This window comes from Strix aluco, chromosome 1 (genome assembly GCF_031877795.1).
Source record: "Strix aluco isolate bStrAlu1 chromosome 1, bStrAlu1.hap1, whole genome shotgun sequence".
In the NCBI taxonomy this organism is placed as follows: domain Eukaryota; kingdom Metazoa; phylum Chordata; class Aves; order Strigiformes; family Strigidae; genus Strix; species Strix aluco.
The window spans coordinates 143,059,515-143,082,974 of record NC_133931.1 but is presented as its reverse complement, the minus strand read 5'-3'; the positions used below and the strand labels follow the sequence as shown (position 1 = coordinate 143,082,974).

Sequence of the window (23,460 nt, the reverse complement as noted above, 5' to 3'; positions counted from 1 at the left end):
ACTTTGATCAACCAGTAGTCAGACACACTTTTTGACAGGCTTCCTGTTTCTGGTGTTTTCAGAAAATAGGTTACTATTATTTTTAAGTCTGTGCAGGTTGTTCCTGAAATTCTTCAACGTCGGCTTTCTTGTATTTTTTATCTAACCATAGCAGGGTTAAATATCTATCCTATCTTCCTCATTTGCAGGTGACTTCAGGTTTTTGGAAGATGTCACCTTCTTCTGAACAGTACTTCCTCCTTTTTGTTCTTCTCAAGTGTTTTTTGATAAGTGGTACATATTTACTTCAAGTCCCGTGTGTCATATCTTTAGAGTGTCTATGATGTCTGTCCTTTTGAATACTTCTCTTAACTTCTTGTTTTAACAAGGCTCCTTATTTTTATGTAGCTATGCTCTTAGATAAAAAAGGAATAATAGCTTTTCAATCTTCTGTGCAAGGCCTAAGTTCTTTGTTTTATAAGCCAGATGACAGTAAGAGTTAAACTGTAACATGGGACACCCTGGAGCTGGACTCCAGAAGACGGATGGGCTCAAGAACAAAATTCTGAACCAATCAGGAAACAGAACACAGCTATCACAGTCTATGACAGTCATGTATTCCTCAGAAAAGGTACCAGATGGAAAAATCCAGATTTTCTTCAGAAAATCTACACAAAACAGACAGTGGTCAGATGTTTGATTACAGGAGATTGCTGACCATCTTGTGACAGAGAAGGCTGAGTTCAATCAGAAACTGAGCATTTAGACCAAAAGAAAGTTATGCAAGAGTTAAAGTAACGTATTCACTCAGTTTGAGGAGATAAACTGGTAATTACCAGCACTGGATCTAGTATTTTTTGGTTACCCCAGAAGTTTGCAACCTTGAAGGGTGATTTGTGGAACAAAGGTTTCTTAACCGAGTGACTCTGACACATTAGTAAGAGATGAAGCAGAAAAGTCTTCAGCTACTTGTTATCTCAAGATACAATTCTATAACCACCACAGAATGACTGAAAACCCTCTTACCGTATTTGCAAAGTAACCATAAGCAAGGACCTACATCAACAACAAGGTAACTAATACAGATTTTATGAGCTAAACATAACTCAAAACAGATCTGCTAATAACATGAAGTTAACTTCCACGTGATTGCATATGAAATTTGCTGTATTGAGTCAGTAGTTGAAATGAGCCAACAATAAGATAAACATATTTAAACTTACTATAGAGCTACTAATCACCAATCATATGGTGTCTTCCAGTTAACTAGTTTTGCTGTATTTTAATACCTCTCATTTTCATCATCTCACAACCCCCACCATCAATAAACACAGCCCTACTCTTGAGCCTATCCCTAGGGTGTGTATACAAAATCTATTCATCTTATTTGATTTCATTTGAATCAAGTACAGACCTCCTATACTGTAGTCTGCAGACATGTTGAATTAAAAAAACAAACACACCACCAGAAACTGTGAAAGAATGGATCCAGCAGCATTATCTAATTAGGATTTAATAACATTTAATCCTAATTATTGTGGCAACATTATTTTATCTTCTTGCACACAGGTACAGTACTCTGCCTTTACTGTGTTAGCTTTCCTCTTAGAAGTAAACGCTTGCTTGCACCTCTATCTTCATCAGATGGGACACTTGATCCTCCACTAAGGGCAGACAGAGACAGTCAAGTTCTCAACAATATCTGGCTTCATTTGTATGGTCCTCTAGCATACCTTTGCAGTGCTATTATACTCATCACTGAATAATGCTGCAGACTTAGGATGAGATTTTTTTTTTTTTTCCTCTTGCCATAGAATAACTTTTTAAGGTTTACTTACTGTTTATCTTAAAGGTTATAAGACATTTAAAAATAAACATGCAATGGTGTGGAAGAGGCACTTGCCTTAACTCCAAGCTTCAGTCTGCAGCACTGATCAGTGATGGGTGTGATGACACCAACAGAGTGCATGCTGAAGTATCACATAAAGGAAGCTGAAGTTCATGAATGAGAGGGAAAAATAAAACATTGTTAAACAGTGAAAAGGTGTTAGGGTGAAAAATACTCAGGAGCATGGAGAAAAATAGAAAAATACACAGCTTAAAATTCTGTCTTTCTCAAAAATTCCTAGTTATATTTGTTTTTCATTATTCTGAAAAGACACCCCAGCTCCTGTAACATGGATAAAAGCAAAAGATCCTTTTATTTCCTGGGTAAACTTCTGGTTCCAATAATGCTGGTAACAAATTACTCATCAAATTCAAAACCACAATATTTTAACCCACGAATAGTACTAGCCTTTATCACTTATACCTCCTCCATTAATGTAGCAGTGAATGGTGACAATTTAAGCAAGCATTATGCACTATTTGTTTACATGTAAAAACCCCAAGTATCTAGTAATATGCTAATTAACTTCTTATCATTTGCCTCACTGTTTCTTTAAAAAATGTATGTACCTGTGCTACGCTGAAAATATTCTCACCTTTCCATGTGCCCCTGCAGCACTGCACTCTTTTGTAATTATTTCAATGCAGACTGACTGTCCCACTGTAAAGATCTTACATCCTTTCTCACTTTACAGAGCAACAATGAGTCCTTCAAAGCGCTCCCAACGTAAACAAATTCTGAATAATTAAAAATTTTGGCTAAATATTGCTATGCTTATTATCATTTTATAAAAAGGAGAGTATTTCTGACAAGTAAGAATCCCTTCATTAGCCAAAACCATTGTGATCCTGAATGCTGTCTCAAAGTACTGCTGTTTATGTGTGCTACATTAAGAATGCACACAGGGTAATGACAGCCTATGCATTTATCGTACTAACAAAGGATTATTTAATAAAGATCTAACACAACCTCTGTTATCAACATGATTTCATACTTACAGTACTTGACACACTGGAAGAACATAGTTATATATTTTTGACCTATATTTAGGCCTAAGCCAGCAGAAAATAAGAGTAGGTAATCATTTGACAGTACATCTACCCTTTCTTAATTCTGGATAAGGCTTCTCATTATTAAGCTGAATTTTACACCCACCTGTTAATCAATCATGTCAAAAAAATCCCCAAGTCAAAACCAACCACTGAGATAAAATGTGTCATTTTGAGGGCTCACTATATTAATTTACACCAAAGACACACAAAAAGAACACTATCAATGACAGTATCAGACTTTAAACATCTGCCACTATAGCAAATATCAATATGTGAGCTAAATAGCTTCACATCTCTTCTCCTCTCCTTGAGGAAAGGATGGTATGGACGTCTCCCACTGTTTCACAATGTGATTTCAGAAACAAGACCTATCAGTATGGCTCCCATGGTTGATTTCGTTTTGTAGCATACCCTACAGATTTTAATTGCTTAAAACCTTTTGTCAAACTGGACAGAGTATTGGCAAGACCAAATTTTCACAAATTGAAACACATCTCATTATTTTAATTTGTAAGTTTTACTCAATGAAAATCATCTTGATTTTTGCTTATCTTCAATATAATTTAGAGCTAGAAGCACTACAATACTCTGTCTTTGCTTGAAATTCAGTCTTTATCCTTTAGGGAAGAGGAGATAGAAAAATGCTTTGAACATGCCACTTAATAAATGTTCTATTATTCTTACATATGAAAATAAAGTATAGATTTCTAAAGTACACAAACATTCAAATCATGTGTAGACTACAAGATGCGGGGAAAAAAATGTATGGGTGAGACAAAGAGCAAACCAAACTTGGATTGTAAAGATTTCTGGAGTCATGAGTCACCTCTATCTAAGTGATGTTCAAAGAAAAAATTTAGTCCAGACTTACAAAAAGATTTTAAGTATCTGGAATAGCTTAATAACTAACAAGCAGCATCGCCATATCAGAACAAACTGCAGGTAAAGACATCTCCATCAACAAGACAGAACTTCATTACATAAGTGTTACAGGTGTAATCCTAACAATCAAGCTTGTTTGCATCCTAATTATAGTGATATCCTATAAGCTGCCACTAAGAGGACATATACCACTATCTCCTTGTAACTGTGCTACCATCCCAATCAAATTCTGTTGTACCTACATCATCACTGAACTACATAAACTCTACCTAAATTGTTAATTACCAATGAGTGATTTTTGGACTTTGGTATAGCATTATTCTAAAGCTACTTTTTCTTTAGAAAGCAGTTTAAAAGATATATATGAAACTGGGCTACTGGTTTCTTTTCCTTCATTTTCTTTCTTTAAATAGCAAGAACTGTTTTAAAACAGTGACTTGATCCTGCAAGGTGAGATTTCTCATTTTAGTGCACAAAATTAATGTAAAATTATCCTAGAAAAGTTTACTTACTGTCAGATGATATATCAAATTAAAGAAATCATTAATAAATAAAAGCTCAATTACTCTGTGCCAGATTACTTCAGTGAAAGTAAGGAGGACATCTCAAAGGTGGCTGTAAATCAGTATTTCTCAGTATATTAGTTCTCGCTTCCTTCTTGCAAAATGTTTAATTTCCAGTCTCTAAAGACACAATTTACATATTTACTGAAGTATAAGGGCTGAAGTTAACATTATAGCTGCTTATAGATGTAAAAATGCCTAATCAAATGAGATCTGTAAGAAAGATATAGCAAAGGAAAAGGAAAAGCATGTATAGAATTTACCACTTCAAGGTGCTTATAAAACTACAATTCCTAAAAGCAGTTCCTGACATTTTTCTATTCTGTGTTGAGTCAAAGCCAAAAGGCCCACAAACTGGAAAACGTAAAGTAGCAAATTAATGTAAGAGGTTTATAGATATGCAAAAAGTTTCAAGTTACTGCAAAACAGATAAATTAATACATCCTCTTCATGTTAAATCCTCTTGATTATAATCACTTTGCCTTCTCAAGTGTACAAACACTTATGTATTTGCATGCAGTATATTAATCTATGTTTTACTCAGTATGAAAACACTATCAGTTGCTGTACATTCATGGGAATAACTTTCAAGTACATGTAATGAAGCATGAAATAGGAAGTCACAGGTTAAAATGACCTTTCAAAACAGGCATGGTACTGTATATTATAAAAAGAAAGTCTTTCAAATAGCATATAAAATAACCACAAAGGACTACTCACCATATCATATGCTGTTACAATCTTTTTCAAGACCTCTGGAACAATCCCTTGGAGCTCCATAGTCGGATACTGATCATTGAGATTCACTACTACCAAGGGTGTATTATCAGGCCCAACCAAGCGCATAGACACTGCCAAAATGCACTGCATAAGATTTGCTACAGGAGAGAGGCCACATAATTCTTTGAATGAAACTACTGCATTCTGCAAAAAGGAAAAAAAGAGTTTCCTTTACAGTTAAATATGAATTTTAATGTCTCATTCTTTCAGGATAAAATAATTCACTGTTATAGATGAGCTACAATGTGGAATTACCACAGATTTTCCCTGAAGAACTGGCAGTTTTCCAAATCAACCAGTATTAAACATATATTTTACCAAAAATGTTAAAAATTCAAACATAATTCAATACTTGCCACAGGGAAAAAAAAAAAAATCTATTTAGGACAAGTATATCTGGTTTCTCATCACTACCAAAATTAACCATACAATAAATGAATTCTAGAACATACTGGTTATATATTTTGAAAAAAATCTACAAGACATTTCGAAGTAATTTTTAAAATGCCACCAAGAGAAACAAAATATTAGGTGCTGAATGTCCCAAATAAGCGAAGTAAAGTGGAAGGAGGAATTCAGCCCATTTGTAACTTTAAACATACCTGAACTACAGTCCAGACGTGCTGTGGATCTGCTGGCTCCCATTTGGTGTGATTCACAAACCCAGCACTCCACTATTGATGTCATTCCTATCACAGAATCACACTTAAGTGAATTTTTAAGGTACTTAAGATAAATACCAATTTTGTACCTTTCCCTAAAATTTATTATAGCTGTATTTTATATCCAAAATGGTAGAATATAAAACCATACATTTAAACTTGAAGAAAATTTCCAGTATTAGAAATACAGTGTGACTCCAAGTAGCCACTGAAATTCCATGGTGGGAATATTCTCAGCACTGTAATGAATTTAGGATTTTTGTACCAAGTGGGAGCTGGTGATCTATGGCAGGTCTGGAGTTTGTGTTCCTGTAGGAAACAAAAACAAAAAAACATGGTATATTTAAGTTACAAATGTGCTCAGTGCTCCTTTCTCTCATGTCTTATCCAAGCAGGGTATCTGACACAGATTTTCATTTTAATCAAAACCACTTTCCATTTTGTTGGCACAGTAAGACTCATTTGTGGACAAACTTCTTAGAGAGACATAATGCCAAACTTAATGCAAACAAGAATCAAACATGACATATTTTGCTGTCCCTTTATGGGACAAAATACCCGAAGTAGACTTCAAAATATGTGTATATACAGCATATTCACGCAAAAATATGTGAATACTAAATTACATCTACTACAGTCACTTACAGCGTACTTTAAGTAAATATTTAGTAGCATCTAGTAATGTCCAGGAAACAAACTACTTTTGTAACTGTACTACACCTTAGTGACACAACAATTACATAGCTGAAAAGACAGACCCTGGGAAGTCCATTCAAACAGATTTTGTTTGAGATAAACATCATGGGAAGCCATTACGAACAACAATTCTGCAGAGAGGTTAACGAGGACCCAGGGAACATATATATTAACTAATAGCAAGCAAGACAGAACTATGGCTATAACTCTTGCCTTTGGACTTCCAACACTATATCCAGAGACCATCCCTCATACTGTCAAGCAATTTAAACATGCAACATCACATCAAGTTTAATCACTCATGTTATTCTTTTATCAGTGATTAATATGTAACAATTTATGACATCAGCTTTTCTCACAGTAATGAAGTACCTAACAAGGAAGAAAAAAGGCTAGTTATTTGTATACAGATTTACAGAAACCATTAAACTCACTGCTGCACGCTTTTTTTTTCTCTTCTTCTATCTTACATTTTAAACAATAAAACTTTGCTCTTTATAATCTGGCTTGTGTGGACATTATTTCTGTATCATAAAAATCATAACAATTTATAACACAAAATTTCAGTAATATAGAAATTAAACAAAACTCCCATTCCCTGACACAAATTGATATTTACTTTGAGTGGTTTGTTTACTCTTATTAGCCGTAAAACCTTAGTTACGCAGAGTTTAAATTGTGCACATTATATAATCTGTCAGTAAAGCTATACAAAACTAATATTCCCTCATGTACCTAAAATATCTTCTTGATAGCATTTTGAGAGATGATAATGATTAATTTAGTTGATAGCACAACTTTGAGAGAATATATAAAATACCTTTTAATATCTCATGTTCAAAGAAACCACAGTGTAGAGCCTGTTTTCAATTATATCAGTTCTGGAAAATACTGCAGCACGCACAGTAAAGGAGTTTAAAGTATCTACAAAAAAACTGTACGTTTTCACTGTTTCCTCAAATTTTAGGTTCAGTTCTTCCTTGAAAGGTATCTTAAAATACAGAATCCTTTATATGACAGAATTCTAGCCCTTGGGTTTAACTACAGGTACAGTTCACTTTATATGTAGCCCATAATGCGAAACACAAGTCAAAACAACATCCCTGTATTTTTTTAATAGTCTTTTAGTATAGCAATTTTGTATACCAAGTGCAATGGGAGAGCTTCATAACGTTGTACTTATTTCTTCTTTCATCTTAAAAAAAAAATTCTTTTAATACTGTATTACTATTAAAATCTCTTCAATATAAGATTATTCACAAAGAAAATTTAGCTACACTGATGTGCCTTTAAAATCCAGAATTAAGTCTCAGACATTTCCTTTAATCAGTTTCCCCTCAACATTACATAAGAGGATTTAATAGGTCACTTAATTTGAAACTATGTTTAACTTTACTGATCACTGCTAGTATTCCATCAGAAGTTTATAGATAGTTAAAAGCTTTATTAAATAAAACATGACTTTACAACTCACTTTAATCTATGTCTGTAACAGTTTATTTACCTGGAATCTTTATTGGAATCTCCAAACAATGCATTTTTGAAGCGGGATCTCTTGGCTTCCACAAAAACAAGCACCTCAGCCTGTACTTTTCCTGAAATTCAATGTGTTTACCACACGCGACCTTTAAGGTAAGGTAATTTCTTCTAGGGGATGCCTTCTAATACCTTAGCGCTAATTCCATGTATTTCTAACATATTGCTGCTAGGAAGAATCATGAAAAGCAAATGGTCTTTCTGAAAGTACTGCCTTCTATCTGGGAATGAGGAAAAAACAAAACCTCAGTGAAACTATGCTAAACATACTTTCACATACAGGAAGTTTTCTAATAAGCAGTAAAGTCTCCTCTTCCGATCAGTTGTATCTTCCTCCTGTGTTTCTATTTACCTTAATTTTCTGAAACTAAAATATTGCCATACTTTCCTCTAGCGTATATCTAACATTCCTTCAAAGATGTAGGATGAGTCAACAGGCTTAAGTTCTAACACTGGCATCATATTTACAGTCCACATTCAACAAAATATGCATATGCATCCAAGGTTACCTCAGTAGACAATATCACCTCAAAGACTGCTCTGACATAATCCATTTTTAAAGCTGTTCAGCACTGGACTCAAATCATGTAACTTACAAAATGCAGCAAGACTCTTAAAAATATATTCCATATACATCATAATACAAAAATACAAATAAGAACTGATAAATTCATTGTAAAAACTGTACCTGCATATTTTCTCTCAAATCCGTGGCATCCCGAATGGGTTGGAGAGCATTCTTGAACACTTCATCTACTGTTTTAATCCATAATGTTCTCATAGAAGCATATTCCCTTGATTTCTTGCCCTTCCTCACAGAGAGGCCCCGCTTATGAGGTTTCCCACCACCCCTTCGATTAGTAATGGCCACATGCACAAACAAGGAAGCATGTGCTAAAATTTCACCAGTTAAAGACTGCAGAGGAACGTGCCTATAACCAGTCTGTAGACACTCAAAGGGAATAGTGTATTGCCCGATAAACTCATCCCCAATGTAATCATCATCCAGTACTACAAAACGCACCATAGCTAGTTCTGGTAAATTTATTTGAAATTCAAAGCTTTCATCAAAAATTGGATTATCCCCATTCTGATGCATAGTTTTCGTCCTTTGCTCTGCACAGTCAGCAGGGATTCCATGTATTTCAACATAGACATAAGGATCCACAACATCACCTTTGGCACCTGATCCTTTGGGTTTAGGAAAGTTTTGCCCACTAATGATTTTAATATGAAGCAGCTGAGGCGAAACTCCAGGCACAGTGTCTTTCGTATTCGCGCTAAAGAAGGATACTTCTTCTCTCATGATAGCAGGACGAAGGACATAGCCACAGTTTCCATTTTGTCGAAACCAACCAATGTTAAGATCCATCATTAAGCCAGGTGTTTGAAAGTTCATTGCTACTATCTGACAACCACATTTCCAAAAGTCCTGGGGATTCATATTACTAGAGTCAATCCTCATAGGACTAGGGAAAACTCTCGCAAGAAAACGTTTGTTATAATTTACAAAGTCTCCTGGGTTTTCATTGGCGTATTTGCTAGCAAGCACTTCATTAAACGAGCACACTTCCCAGTACTTCTGGAGCTGAAATGAAACTTGAAACTCTTTGAACTGAACTGATTTACATATGCTTACCAACTCAGAGAGTTCTTTGCAGAGCTGAAATCGTTTCCCCATCATTGAGTTTTGCTGTTCTATCCCCTCTTTCCCCACTCTCTGTGACATTTCTGCTCCTTCATCTTCATCTGTAACATCTCCCTCTAGTCCAGAACAATTAGAGGAAAGCTTCTTTGCTTTAATTAGTATTTTCCCTTTAAGCGATTCCGGTGATGGAAGATAAGACTCTTCAATGTTTGGAGACTGCGTATGTAGTTTGTCCCCCAAAATTTTCTTCATGTGTTGTACCATTACTTTCTGCTGCTTAATAGAACAATGATTTTCTAAACACAAAATAAGGGGGTATTCTGAAGCAAAAAATGCGTACTTGTTAATAATGTCAATCACACTACGGAAGACAATCTGTGATGTCATTGTATGCCCTGTATAAATCACAGGCTCATTATCTGGACCATCCCATACATCCAGTTCAACACTTCGACAACCCATTTTAAGAGCACGAATGTAACCTGTGATGTCAGAAGGGCCTCGAAACTGATCCTCTATCAAGTATGTATTATGAGATGAATTTATAAAATAATGAGATAAAGGTTGTTTCATATCTTGACAAACTTTTTTATGTTCTGGATCAAATATGTGGCAGTCTGGTGAAGTAAGGTAATTCGTAAATCCATCTATAGAAAGACAACCCTTTTCCTGGCCCTCTTTGGCTGGCTCGTATTTCTGAATAATTTCAAGGCTTATTTCTTCTGTGACATGTGCCATACCCTGTTCTGCTTCTAAAAACATCATGAGGTCCTTGGTATCTAGGAATTCTTTATTGCTTGAAAACTGAACCAACAGGAAATAGATTTCAGGTCTGGTACAAAGCTCATGAAAAACTTCAATAAACTCTTCTTTTGTTACTTCTGTACCAGTTTTTTCCTTGGATCTATGTAACTCCTTGAATTTTAGTTCAATTTTATTAGTTTTTAGACCAGGATTTAAGTCTTTTATAAACTGTACAGCATTACACAAGGGTATATGTCCCAAATTATCTACATCTGATTCACTAAACATTTGTGAAAGCCATGAAGTCCGCATATTATCTTGAGTACTTTCTATCATATCTAGAGTATGTTTTCCGTAAGAAATCAGGTATCTTAAGCCAGTAACCCAAATATTTGCAATGTCTGCTGAGTTAGCAACAAGATCTAGTGACTCATAGTTTTCTCCATATATAATTGAAAATGCACAGTCTTCTGATATCTGGTCATATATTCCATTGCTGCGAAAAATATCTGTATTTTTTCCTGTTCTTACTTCTTTGATTGATTTAATATCAATCTTTGCTTTTTCAGAATCCTTTTTCGAAGGTTCCCAGCGTAGAGACTGCATATCTGCATCTAAAAGAAAATATCGATGATACACCCTGGAGTTGGATCGAATCTTTTTGAGCTCAGAGCCTTCAACCATCGCATTTATACAGTCACTTGCACTGCTGATCTTTTTCTCAGTTGGCATACTGCTAAACGACACAGTCTTTTTCCGTTCTCGTTTTTGTTTTGTACCATCCTGGTAAAGAAGGAGGGGGAAAAGAAAACATGCATTAGTATGATTTTGCTCAACATTGAAATAGGTTTCAACTTAAAGCTGAAAGTTCATACAGTAGTTCAAAAAGGTCTAACATCTGTGCAATGACCAGTATGATGGAAATTCTTACTGGAATCATGACAAATGAAAACACTAATAATAGCTTAGTATTTGTTCTTGTCTATATAAGTAATCTTCCAGGGTTTCTTTTTTTCCTTCTTTCTATTTTGTATGAACACAAAATTAAACAAAGCAAGTTTTGAATGCTAATGAAATAATAATGCCGTATAAATGCATTTTATTTCATCAGTAATAACCTACTTACAGAGATAATGGGTTCTACAGCGAAGGCAGTAGGAAATAAGGTTTCCTCCGAGTCCTTATACAGCCCTACAGATACTTGCTGAACTTTTTCAGTACAGAATATAATGCTTTAATATCATGCTGACAGGATCCTTGTGAACACCAGAGAAATATTAATACACAACTAACTACACAAAATCCATAGGACATGGTCCTAATCTAAGCATACAAGACGTTAACAGCACTTACTGGGCACAGCTCCCTTCTCTACTGCACCCATTCACGTTCCTCCCACAGACTGCCCAGAGCACTGACACGTGCATCCCACCCCTATACTAGGAAAACATCCACACTAGTCTTAAGAAGCTACACTGAAACACAAACGACTGGACTGGAGCAGATACAATTCACTGCAAGTTCTGAGTTTCAGGAAATATGACAGTGACTCAAGAGGGAACTGTCCAAGAGGACTAAAGTTTAACTCGCACCAAAAAAGCTGCACATTGTTAGAAGGAACTTGAATGAAAAATGCAAGAGCTGGTCAGGAAGGGAAGCAAAAGTGATTCACCTTTGTTCTTAAAACAATGAAATAACCCAGAGGTCTCAGTTTTCTAGAAAAAGCTTGGGTAGAAACTGGATATGTGAGACATTAAAAAAAAAAAAAGCGAGAAAAAATAATGTCATTTACCTGCCTGTTTGCTGTTTGTATTAAAGTGAAATCACTAACAGATGACTTAAGTACAATCAATTTCACAACAAATAACTGAATTCAAGAAACCTGTGTGCTTTCATTATCTGCATTTTCTGAGATTCAAAAAATGCTGTGTTTTGTTTTATAAAAGCGCCATGAGTCTTGATAAACTAACTTTTAGTCTGAAATAATACTTCCATGAAATAATCTTTTTATGTTAGATACCCTGTTGAGAAGTGTTCTTATATTCTAGCACAGCTCAAAAAATTACTTTTCCAGCTTTATAAAAAAAGAATGTTGATTTTTCCTCTAAGAGTTTTCCATCTGAAGTATGTTCCATTGCAAATCAGCATTGCTTATATGGCAGAAAGAAGAGGGAAAGAAAAGTTTTAACGATTGCTACACTGAACAGATGTTCAAATAAAAACCATCCATTACAGAATGCATTTCCAGTTCAGGGCATGTGTGCTGTATGTTTAATTTCATTAAATTAAAAATGCAGAATTCTGCTTTTGTAATTTAATTTGTAAGCATCCAAAAAGGCTTTCATTGAAAACAATTACTAGTAAAGTAGGCAGACTTAGTATTTGCTGTTCTGTGTTTGAGAAAATTAATCAACCATACGATTCTTGCACCTTTAATGACAGCAGAATTTGCTTTACACAAGTTCTCAAGAGACCAGTAAAAGTGAATAACCCTACTGAGGACTGTTTTATTTCTAACTCCAGATCTAACACCTGCAATGGATATCACACTGCGTTGACTATTGGAATCTCATTACATATAGTTTGGGCATAAGGATTGCTTTCAAACAAAAGCAAATTTCCTTAATTTTAAAAAATAGTATAAATGTGATTTTTGTTTACAAATACTTTTGTTCTATTTTAAGCCTAGCTTCTTGTCTGGCTACCTATCTACATCTTCTAACCTAAAAAAGTGGCAAGGTACAGCCTGTGAGAGACGAGAAACCAGGCCTGCAAGAAACTAAGAAAAACAGCCTGAGAAAGCAAAAGTTGAGGCTGATCGAAGAAATGCCTCAAACACTCACAAGACAAAACTATGAGTCACAGGGTGCATAGTGTGGAGGTCGAAGCTGATAAGGCTGCCCGAGTAACACAAGATGCAGCTGGAGGACAGAGCCCTGTGGAGACAGAACGGCTCTGCTCTGGTGCACCTGGCCAAATTTCAAGGGCCATCTGTCTGGTGAATGAACTTTGCTTCATTATCCACGAAATTCATATTAAAGTTAACACCCCTCAATATGCTAACGAAGGCTAACATGCTCATGCTAATTACATCATCCCATGAAACACCTTACCCCTCCCCGTACATGGGATACGTAGGTATATGGGTTGACCTAGGGGATGGACCCAAGGAAAGTGGGTATAAATCAAGGGGGGGTAAGAAGGGGGGGTGGGGCCTGGAGAGCACAGTGAAGTGAAGAAGACGGATGCAAGTGAAAAAGATGGAGGCCCCCTGTGCCTCCTGGAACTCTCGTCGGCGGGATCAGTGCAGAAACCCAGACCAGTGATCTGTATTTCCCCATTCCCTCTATCTCCCTCCTTTCCTTTTTCCATTAAGAAATGCAAGGCATATTGTATTGCTTGCCACAACTTGCTAAATACTTAGCCAATTATCGTGTGTTCAATTAGTACATTGTGGGTAGATAATAAATGTTTGGACTTGGAGACTTGCTGTCTGCTCCATTGGGGATTTGCAAATCTGAGTCACTTGTCTCCCTCATCTGAGCGGGATGTGACACAGCCCCACAGAAATGAGCAATGACATTCCTGTCCAGTATTTTAGGGCTTGAAAAGAAGCATGCTGAAACCCCTTAATGCTCCAGATTTCTCAGTCACAGATCTAGGAGGGGAATGTATTTCTTGAACTCTTCAGTGAGAGACAGCTGACAGCTGAGAGATAACTTTCTGACACCAGAATCATTGAGGCCTGGAAAGTATTACTTTGCCTGACCATGATCCCTATTTACCAAACAGAAGGAAGCTCTCTTCTCTACAGTCAAGACTGTGTCTGATGCAAGACACTGATTAGCAAGGGAATTAAAAAATCTGCCATTTCTTGATGCTGTCTGATGTAAATAGGTCCATCTCAAGGCAACCCCATTCCCAACTCTAGTTACCTAAAGACTGAATTGGAGTTTACACATGCGGAGAAATAATTCAATCTACCACCTGCAAGATACTTTGCTTGCCTGCCAGATAATTTGAAGCCAGTTCAACAGTATTCTGCATTTCTGCAGGGTAAAGCAATCATAGCACTTGGCTTATTCATATAAAGCCTGCTGGTGGTAGACATCACTGCCTGAATGTGATGACCAAGACAAATTTTAAAATATTCTTGTGAGTTTCACACAGCTCGGAGCTCCAGAACACCCTCTGTAAATTTTTGCTTCTCCAGAGATCCTGAGCTACCAGATTGCCTGTGCAAGTCCCCATCCTGACAGAGACATGGCGGTCCCCATCAATATGCATACACAGAAGAACTTAAAAGATATTTTCTCAAAGACACTGGCCAGAATTATCCACCTGTCTGAAAGAAACAGAAAAGAAACTCTCACTCATAAGCAGAGAATGTAGTTGCATAGAGTATGCTCAAACTGTATGAAACAGGTTTGTGAGCCTCAGAGAAGGAGGCAGATATATTCTGCTATACGATGTGGAGGATTTCACCCTGCAAGTGGGATAGCATTCATGAACTGGATTAGGTCTCTCATGGCCTTAATTCTGTCCTGAACCAAAGAGTGACACATCAGAAAACTGTATGTATCTGAACAAACACAGGAGTGACTTCTTGGCATTCATGAGACTTACAGTGTTCTTGATGCTGTTAAAGATGCTTAAGTGAGACTGGCTCTACAGTGCAGATGCATTACTCTGTCCACGGCAGGAGCTGCAATTTTTGTGCTGAAACAACTTTCAGAGCCATTCTAGGATCTCTCACACAATGAAGACCATGGCAATCTTCAGATTATAGTAGGTATTGTCATCACAACTCAGGGCTTCCCCTGAAGACCACCTGTTCTTCACAAGCCTTTACCACTGAAACCAGAATGCCCACCTCATCAACACATTTCCTAAACCCATGTGTGTCACATCCAAGGTCACCTGCAAGAAGTTCTGAGAAACAGACCAGACCACAGATAAAATTGTTGCAAAACTCTGCTAATATTCACTACAAGTGATATCACAAAGAGTTTCACTTATCCAGGAGTTTGTAGCAACAGAAAGCAAAGTAGCAGTTTAAAAGACAGAAATAATCCCAGCTGATATCTATGGCAATTAAGAGACAGAGACAGCTGGAGAAAACAGCTTAGGAGAGCAAACAGGGAAGAGTATCTTGATGACAACTTTTTTTTTTATTCCTCTCAAGGTACTGACAAAGAAATGGCTGTGTGGCTAAGACAGCACTATCTACAAAACAGAATTGTGGAGACAACCAAGAATCTTGAATTGAACACTGAGACACACACACACATCATTCCTGAACAGCAAAGCTTTTAAAATATGCAACTTTATGACAAAATTACTTAAAAAGCAGTTCCAATAACCACAGGTACCAATAGGCACAGTGGCAGAGTTCAAACAGAGATTTGATAACGTAATAGATCAGGATGATAGAGGAAACAATGAATAGTGCAAGGTTTGTAAACATCTACGGAGGGAAAGTATGCAGAGAGTGAACATTACAACCCATAAATGGCCAAAAGAACCACGCCTCAGAAGACACCATGGGGAAAGCAGCAGTTCAACATTCAATCCCGGAGTTACCAAGAAGTTTAGGTACTGTTTGGTACAGTGGAATCTGGAACACTTTGGGAAGAAACTTACACCCCAAGGCAGGGGCCTGCCACCCCCCAAGGTGGGAACCGAGGGGCTGCAACTGGAGCACTGTACAGGACAGTCCTTCCATCAGTCAACACAGAACGGTCCTTACACTTGTGGCAGGAGCACCCCCCACACCCAACAAGGGATAGGGCTTTTAACGTGGCAGCTGCCAGCTCTTTTGTGCCCTTAGTTTTGCACCTCTGGTGGCACACCGTGGACCAGCATGCTCCTCACCGCCACTACCACCACATCCCCAGTAGTGGGAAGAGGGAGGTGGGGCCCCTGGCCAACAGGCAGGGTCCCCAGCCAATGGGGCACCTTGGACTGGGGGAGCCCTGGGACCATGACCAATGGATGACCATAGTTCAGATCTGACCAGGCTATAAAATGGGGCCCCTGCCAGAGACCCCCTCTGAGTGGTGCTCCTCGGAGCAGCAGGTCTGTGATCAGAAGCCATCCCCTTGGGACTGGGACACTGCCCAAGGAAACTTCCTGGGATTGAGTAACCTCACCCCCCCACCATGGTGAGTGAAAACTCCTTCTGGATATCCTTGAGTGAGCCCTCGCCTCCTCTGGGTGAGTGATTACATCTTCTGGGTACCATTGAGTGAGTCTCCCCTTCAGTGGGTGAGTATGTGCACACTTTGGAGTCACCATTCTTACATGTCATCGTTCTTCTGTGTCATTGTGTAGTAATAACTTCCCCAACTGGTATACTGAACTTAAAGTTTGTTAAATGTTATAATGTTATCGGAGTGTTGTTTTGGTTACCCCCATCATCTCGTTAGTTTTGGCTGTTTGGATTTGGTTCCAAATTAAAGTTTATTCAAGTTTATTATCTGTGTGAAGCCACTTTGGTATACTGCCATAACAACACTCACCAATGCAAACTTCAGAGATGGGTGCCTGCGATCTTGCCTCTCCCCACAACTAAAGCAGCTACCTGCAGCTTTGAGGTGGTAGTTATGCCAACTGTGTTTTGAAGATTAAGGCCTCTATCTGCACTTATCCCAGTAAGATACTCCTTTTGGGACAGAGGACTTACACAGAAAAGACAATGGTAACAAGAGGAAGTGTCAGAATGACATATTTTTAGAGCACTCGAGCACTCATCTGGGAAGTGAAAGTCCCTGATTTCATTACTCCATGAACATTTCACTTGGTGACCCTGAATGCAAAACGGACAGTCCATGCAGCAGGGACCTGAACACTGAATTTTGTCCTCTCAGAGGAATACCCACCTGCCCTGGTGACAGATCCTGCTGCTTCTTGTTTATGCTCTAAGCATACAAAATTTCCATTTGTGTTTATATACCAGAGGTTCATCAGAAGCATGGCAGGTAGCTCTATCCTAGCCTTGAGAGCTAGCACATGAGGAGCTGTGTGTTTGAAGATCCCCAGGTAGAAAGACTAGAGCCCAATCACTCAATGAGTATGTGAGTGCTCTGCCAGCCAAGCAACTACATAAAAAACAGAGCACAAGACACCTCCTTTCAACCCCAGCACCTCACCACAGGCTTTTTGATTGTAAATGTTTGTGCTTTGACAACGTGTGAAGAAACTCACACACCTTGTGGCAATGATGGCACACAGTCCACAGGAGCCAGTCCCGAGAATGACTACTTAATTAATCCCAAACAGGCTTAGAAACAAGATGGATGCTGAGCCATTCAGCCTAGAAAAGGTGGCAATGTCCATACACATGTGTAGTAACAAGATTGCAATCTCATACAGTGTCTCAAGAGCTTTTAAATAAATCAAAATTTTTTTTGCATGTTTCTGAATTAAATGACATGTTTGTGAATCTGAGGGTCAGTGTTGTGGCAATACTCTGAACAATTACTGGTGAGTATGTGAGAGCACAGGACATGCCTAAGTTTCGTTGATCTTATTTCTTTAAAATCACACTATTATTTAATGTCATATAGCGTAAAAGCTGTTTTAGAAGTAGTTTAATGTACATCTGTAGCCAACAGCTGCAATACAAGTCACTACTTTATGATGGGAACAGCCAGTCTAATAATCTTCACAATGAACACAGAGTGATCTACTCTTCTGACACTATGCAAGTCATTGATGACTTGCTTTTATAGCACATGTGATACTTACGTAGCCAATTTGAGTATGAAAACTGCCTGTCTTCATCAAATGCAATTCAGCAGCAATTGCAAAATCACCTCGTTTAACAACATGATGTATAACATAAGCCTATTTCAGGAAGTGGTTAGTTTAAAAAAAAAAAAAAAATGAAGCTTTGTTTATTTAATTAAGATTCCTAAGCATTTTTCTTCAGAACCCTACAAAACAAAAACCCAGAATTTTATAGATTTTCTTTATACTCAAGAAAGCATTCAGATATGTCTATATATAGTCAGCTCTATTCAAAGGAAAAAAACAGAGATATTTAAGGCAGTATTTTAAAACATTCCATTTCTACATGCATTTTAATAAAAATACGATAATATCAGTGATTTGTTCTTTTCCAAGGTTTCACCTGTGGTTTTAGAGATACAAATGCAGATATAGATCAGCAAATGAATTATAAATGCAACGGCAGTATCATATTATCCTTCTCTTTATAAATATTTTCATCACAAAAATATTTAGGGCTTTCTTTGAAAATATATCTTTAACTGATACAGCAATAATAAACAGGAACACTTATCTCTGCAAACACACACAAAAAAATAATTTACTATTATGTATAGGTTGCCTACATAAAGCAGCCAGCTCATTCCAGAACATAACACGCAGCACTATAAAAGAAACTAAGCCAGTTTTTGTGTGAAAGAGTTAGTAGAAAAAAGGAAGGAAAATAACAAGTAACTGAAATCAGCAACATTTCATCTTTCTCACACAAATTAACTTCAAAAGTTACACGCCGTTAAAGGCAGAGTGAGAGTCTTCTTTGGAAGACAGTGAGGAAAAGGGAGAAAGGCGTACAGAAAAAAAGAGAGAAAGTGGGGCAAGAAAGGCATTTCACCATTAGGAATGATGTTCTCAAAGGAGGTCTACATCCTCAGTGCACCCTCTCTCAGCCTAATTCTCCTGGAATCAACAACTCAGCAAAAGAATCTGCTGACAGCCACCACTCACCATCTCCTCCAGCCACGTATCTACATTCTTCCTAAGCAGTACCTTTTAAGTTGCCATTACTAGGAGATTCATACTAATACAGTGACCCAAATTCACAAAAAAGCACATTCTTTGTAATGTTTTAACACAGCTGTCCAAAGCTTACAGAGCATGTGAAAATCAAAATAAGAAAAAGCTCTCCAAGTAATCAGCAGTTCAGCTGACAGAATCCCAAACACTTCAGAAACAGCACATAATAAATCTCATCGTGTACAATAGTTTCAGAATTGAACTGTAGCCACTGTTTAACAGTACACAGCACTAAGCAGTTGTATTTAAGACAAAGTAAAGAGTCCTCAAACAAAATAATAGGCATCTGGGGGGAGACAAAACATCAGCTATTTGGAAAACACAGGGCCTCCCACTTGTCATGAATCACTATATTTGAGCTCAGCATTCAAATATTTTTCCAACTGGTACTCATGGTGTATCTGCCGTTTGCACAAATCTTTTAAGACAAACTTATTTTTTCAGTGTGTGGTGGGTTGACCCCAGCCAGACCCAGTTACACAATGTTATAAATAACAGTGAGGACAAAAGAAAAATATGAAGGTTAGCTGCACAAGTAACAATTCTTTTTTTTTTTTTTAATGTTTTTTTACTAAGGAAATTCAATTATTAAAGGAATATGGACACAGGGGCAAGTCTTAGCTCAATATTAAAAAAAAATTATCTATATTATTTCAGATCAGCTAATTGTGTGATTCATGATACAGCTAAACCACTTCCCTCTTCAAACCCTATTCAAAACATTAATTTTCTGTCCTGTCTCTTCCTCCTCCTGTCCCAGCTGCATCTCTCTTCTCCTCACCCCAGCTCTTTAGGCCCACATTAGCACCTCTCTGACACCCAGTAAGTTAATTAACCTCACTACCTCAGGAAACAAAAAATCTCTTTTTTGCTGCATTAGTTTTCTGCAATTTCAGTGAGCTGAAACAATTTGCCATGTGATCAGGTAAGTATCAGAGCTGGTTGAAAATAACCACTAGAAATAGGGAATTGATTAAAAAGGGGAGTAAAGAACATAATCACTCACTTTTATCAAGAAATTAATTCAATTAAAATCAATATAGTTGAAACTGTTATGTTGAAATCAGATCCTACATGACCTGACAGGAGGAACTTTATGTCATTGGGGAAAACAAAATCTATCATCTTGGTCCACCTCACAGAATGTACCTCAACAATTTCAAAAACATATTGAACATAAAGGCAAGGTATAAGGAAGAACTACTAGCACCATAAAGTAACAGAACTGAGGTTCTCAGGGCTCCTTTGGCTCATTTTGTTCTGCCTCACTTCAAGAAAACAGCACACCAGAAAATTTATGAGTATGTTATGAGAGAGATCACTACTACACTACCTATTAGAAAGAGCAGAGAAAAATGGTAGCCTGTGTTGTCCTTGCTGCTTTTAAAGCAGGCGATTTTAACTCAGTTAAAGACTGTGACTGTGATGAGCAGGGAAATAACAGGACATGGTTTTGCAAATAAAGTCTAGACAAAGGCTTTCTTTGTAAAATTTCTTTCAGAAGAGCTTATTGAGTCATTTGATCAGTTTACCACGAGTAAAGAAACCATATTTTTAATATGTTTTTTACGTTGCTGTCTTAATTTTCCTTAGGTTCAGATGCTCTCACAGTATGTTGCAGGGGAGGCTTCTGTGAACCTCTGCTACAAGGCAGACACTTCTTCCACCAAGATGCCCAAGACATCCACAGGCATGCTGCTGCTTGCTCCCTCTCACTCAGCTCTTAAAGATGACACAAGCTGAGCAAGGTAAGAGAATGTCCTAACTTCAATGCTAAAACTCACTAAAGCAGCATGAACACATTTCATGTCTCAAAATGTTAACTGTATTATATTCCTCGCTGTTAGTGTTTGCAAGTCATACTGGTAAGTTTTACAAAGAGAACTAAAAAAGAAATGACACCTCAGTTTGAAAATGTTCTTCACTAAAATGACAGAACAGTGATTACATAGAGCACTCCTGTTTTTCCTGGGTTTCAACAGGTGTTTTTAAGTTTTAATTCTGAGCCTCAGTTTTAACCATAACAGAAATAGTTTAGCCATCTCTTCTTAGGGCCATGTTTTTAATGGCAAAATGTATGCCCAATCTCAAGGATCAATTAATTAATTTTTAAAACCAAAACATCAAATCACAGTGGTATTTTACCATATTCATTCAGCACACATAAATCCATTCCATATGTTTTTCAGAAGAAAGTAAACAATCTGATATTGCTTACTCTGCTGAAAATAAAGTTGTAACTACTTATACTATGTTTGATTTTGACCTAAATTTTGAAAAAGTCTGTAGTAACTAAAACTTCTCCATTCTGCAGTTTCATGCTGCCAAGTACATTTGCCTTCTAGCAGCAACCACTGTAACTTTCAGAAAGTTATTTATAAAGCAATACACATAATGAGAGCACTTGATAATATTGTATCTGAATATTAAAATACGGTAGCAAAAATTACATTCAAACACTACTGGGGCATTCTTTCATATGTAAGTATATCTGCATATGTATGATATTAAAATAAAGGAGCGTTTGGTTTCAGGGGTTAATTTACAATACAGATGAGCACAGAAAAGGGGAAAAGTCTAATCTCAAAAGAAAATAAATAAGAAGCATCTAAGGAAACGACCCAGACTGCTGTGAGCACTGAGAGAGCCAAAGCCTGAGTTATGCTTGGCATCAATGTCCAAGCTTTTAATTTTATTGAGTCAGTTATAGTTGAGACTTCTGGGTAGCTTTTCCAATGAAGCAAAAGAGGTATCCAGTTTTCACAAACTCGATAAAAGCAAAACATGTCTATTTCAGACCCAAACAAGCAATATTTTAACCAAATTCATATAAACTATAGTAACTATTTATGAAAACCAGCAGTTACTATGTACTGTTCAGTCTTAAACTGAGGAAACTACTTGATAGATGTTAAAAATTACTTGATGGCGTGAAAAGGGTAATAACCCTAGATAAACAAGTAGAAAGTATTTTAGACTCCTAATTTCTAAGAAATTATATCTGAACTATGACAAAGAGACCATTTTAACTACTATATAGAAACTGATACTTATTATAAGCATTCATTTTTTCAGCTATCAATTATCAGAAAAAGGAGTAATAGTTATATATGCTTTTAGCTTGAAGAATAACTGAAAATGACAAGGCTGATACTGCAGATGAAGGTACTGGAGGATTCGAACAAGCAAGTTGTCTCAACAGGTTTCAGTACGGCTCAGGAGTGAAGAAGCCTCTGAGTCTTTGCCGTTATCCTTAAAACCTGCAAGACGCTCTTTCTGCATATATCTACAACTATTTAAACTCTGAGCACTTTCATTTTCAGTTCTTCAGTAATGTTTTAAATACCCAAATGTTATAGCTAAGAGACACTTTCATGAGCATTTTAATCTAAACCTATCAACAAGATTTAATATGCAGAATACTACAGCAATCATTCTGAAGTTGAATCTCAGATTTTTTTCAAGTATTCATAGCTGCAAGTCAGTTCCACTGGTAGGAAGCACAGCATTCTTTCCATTTCTCATTTCAGGCATAAACAACAATTTGACTGAATTGACAAAATAAGTAACTTCTGTAACACAGCTGTCAGGCTTCACACTTTAAAGCAAAAATACAGCATGTAGGTGACTTATAAAGATAACACAGTAACCGCATTTAAGATTTTTGTAATTTCTCTGCAGAGAGCTGCTTCACCTGGCCCTGTACTGCTTCTCTTCGGGATCGGGAAGGAGAGAGAAGCCAACAAGCAGGACCAGCAAGAGGTCAGTGTGAGCACTGGCTCAAGCCTCCCTACCTCTTCCCACTCCTGTTGGTAACACCTTCCCAGCAAATTTTCCAAAGTTTCCCACAGGCATAAAGGTTGGTTTTGTTTTGGTTAGTTTGGGCTTTTTTTACCAACTTTCCTACCTAGCACACCCAGACACTATCCTATCTGACTCACAACCCACAAGGCAATTTCTGTACAGATTTGTGCAAATACAATGTGTTGATCACAAGTCAAAGACTGCTGTTACATCTAAATAAGTAAAGTAAAATTAAATGAGGCTTTGAAAAATTTGACAATGGTGAAAAAAAAGCAAGACTCACTGAAGGTGTTTTGAAACATGAAGACAAAGGTGGCAGCCCTCTGTTCACAAAATAGGGAAACTTTTAACATGCCAGCCTCTCAATTGTTACCTCTGAGAATCAGTTCACGAACAAATTAAACTACTTCTGAAGAACTTA

The 23,460-nt window shown here is 37.1% G+C and overlaps 1 protein-coding gene across 1 annotated transcript in view; it reads right to left on the bottom strand.

Annotated features, from left to right (window-relative positions):
* PLCL2 (phospholipase C like 2) overlaps positions 1–23,460 on the bottom strand; it is a 108,894-nt gene that overhangs the window by 35,900 nt on the left and 49,534 nt on the right. Inside the window, exons 3-4 of the mRNA XM_074838505.1 lie at positions 8,727–11,213; positions 5,085–5,288 (exon numbers count right to left, since the gene is read on the bottom strand). Coding sequence (XP_074694606.1) covers positions 5,085–5,288; positions 8,727–11,213 — 2,691 coding nt within the window. The remainder of the gene's footprint in view (positions 1–5,084; positions 5,289–8,726; positions 11,214–23,460) is intronic.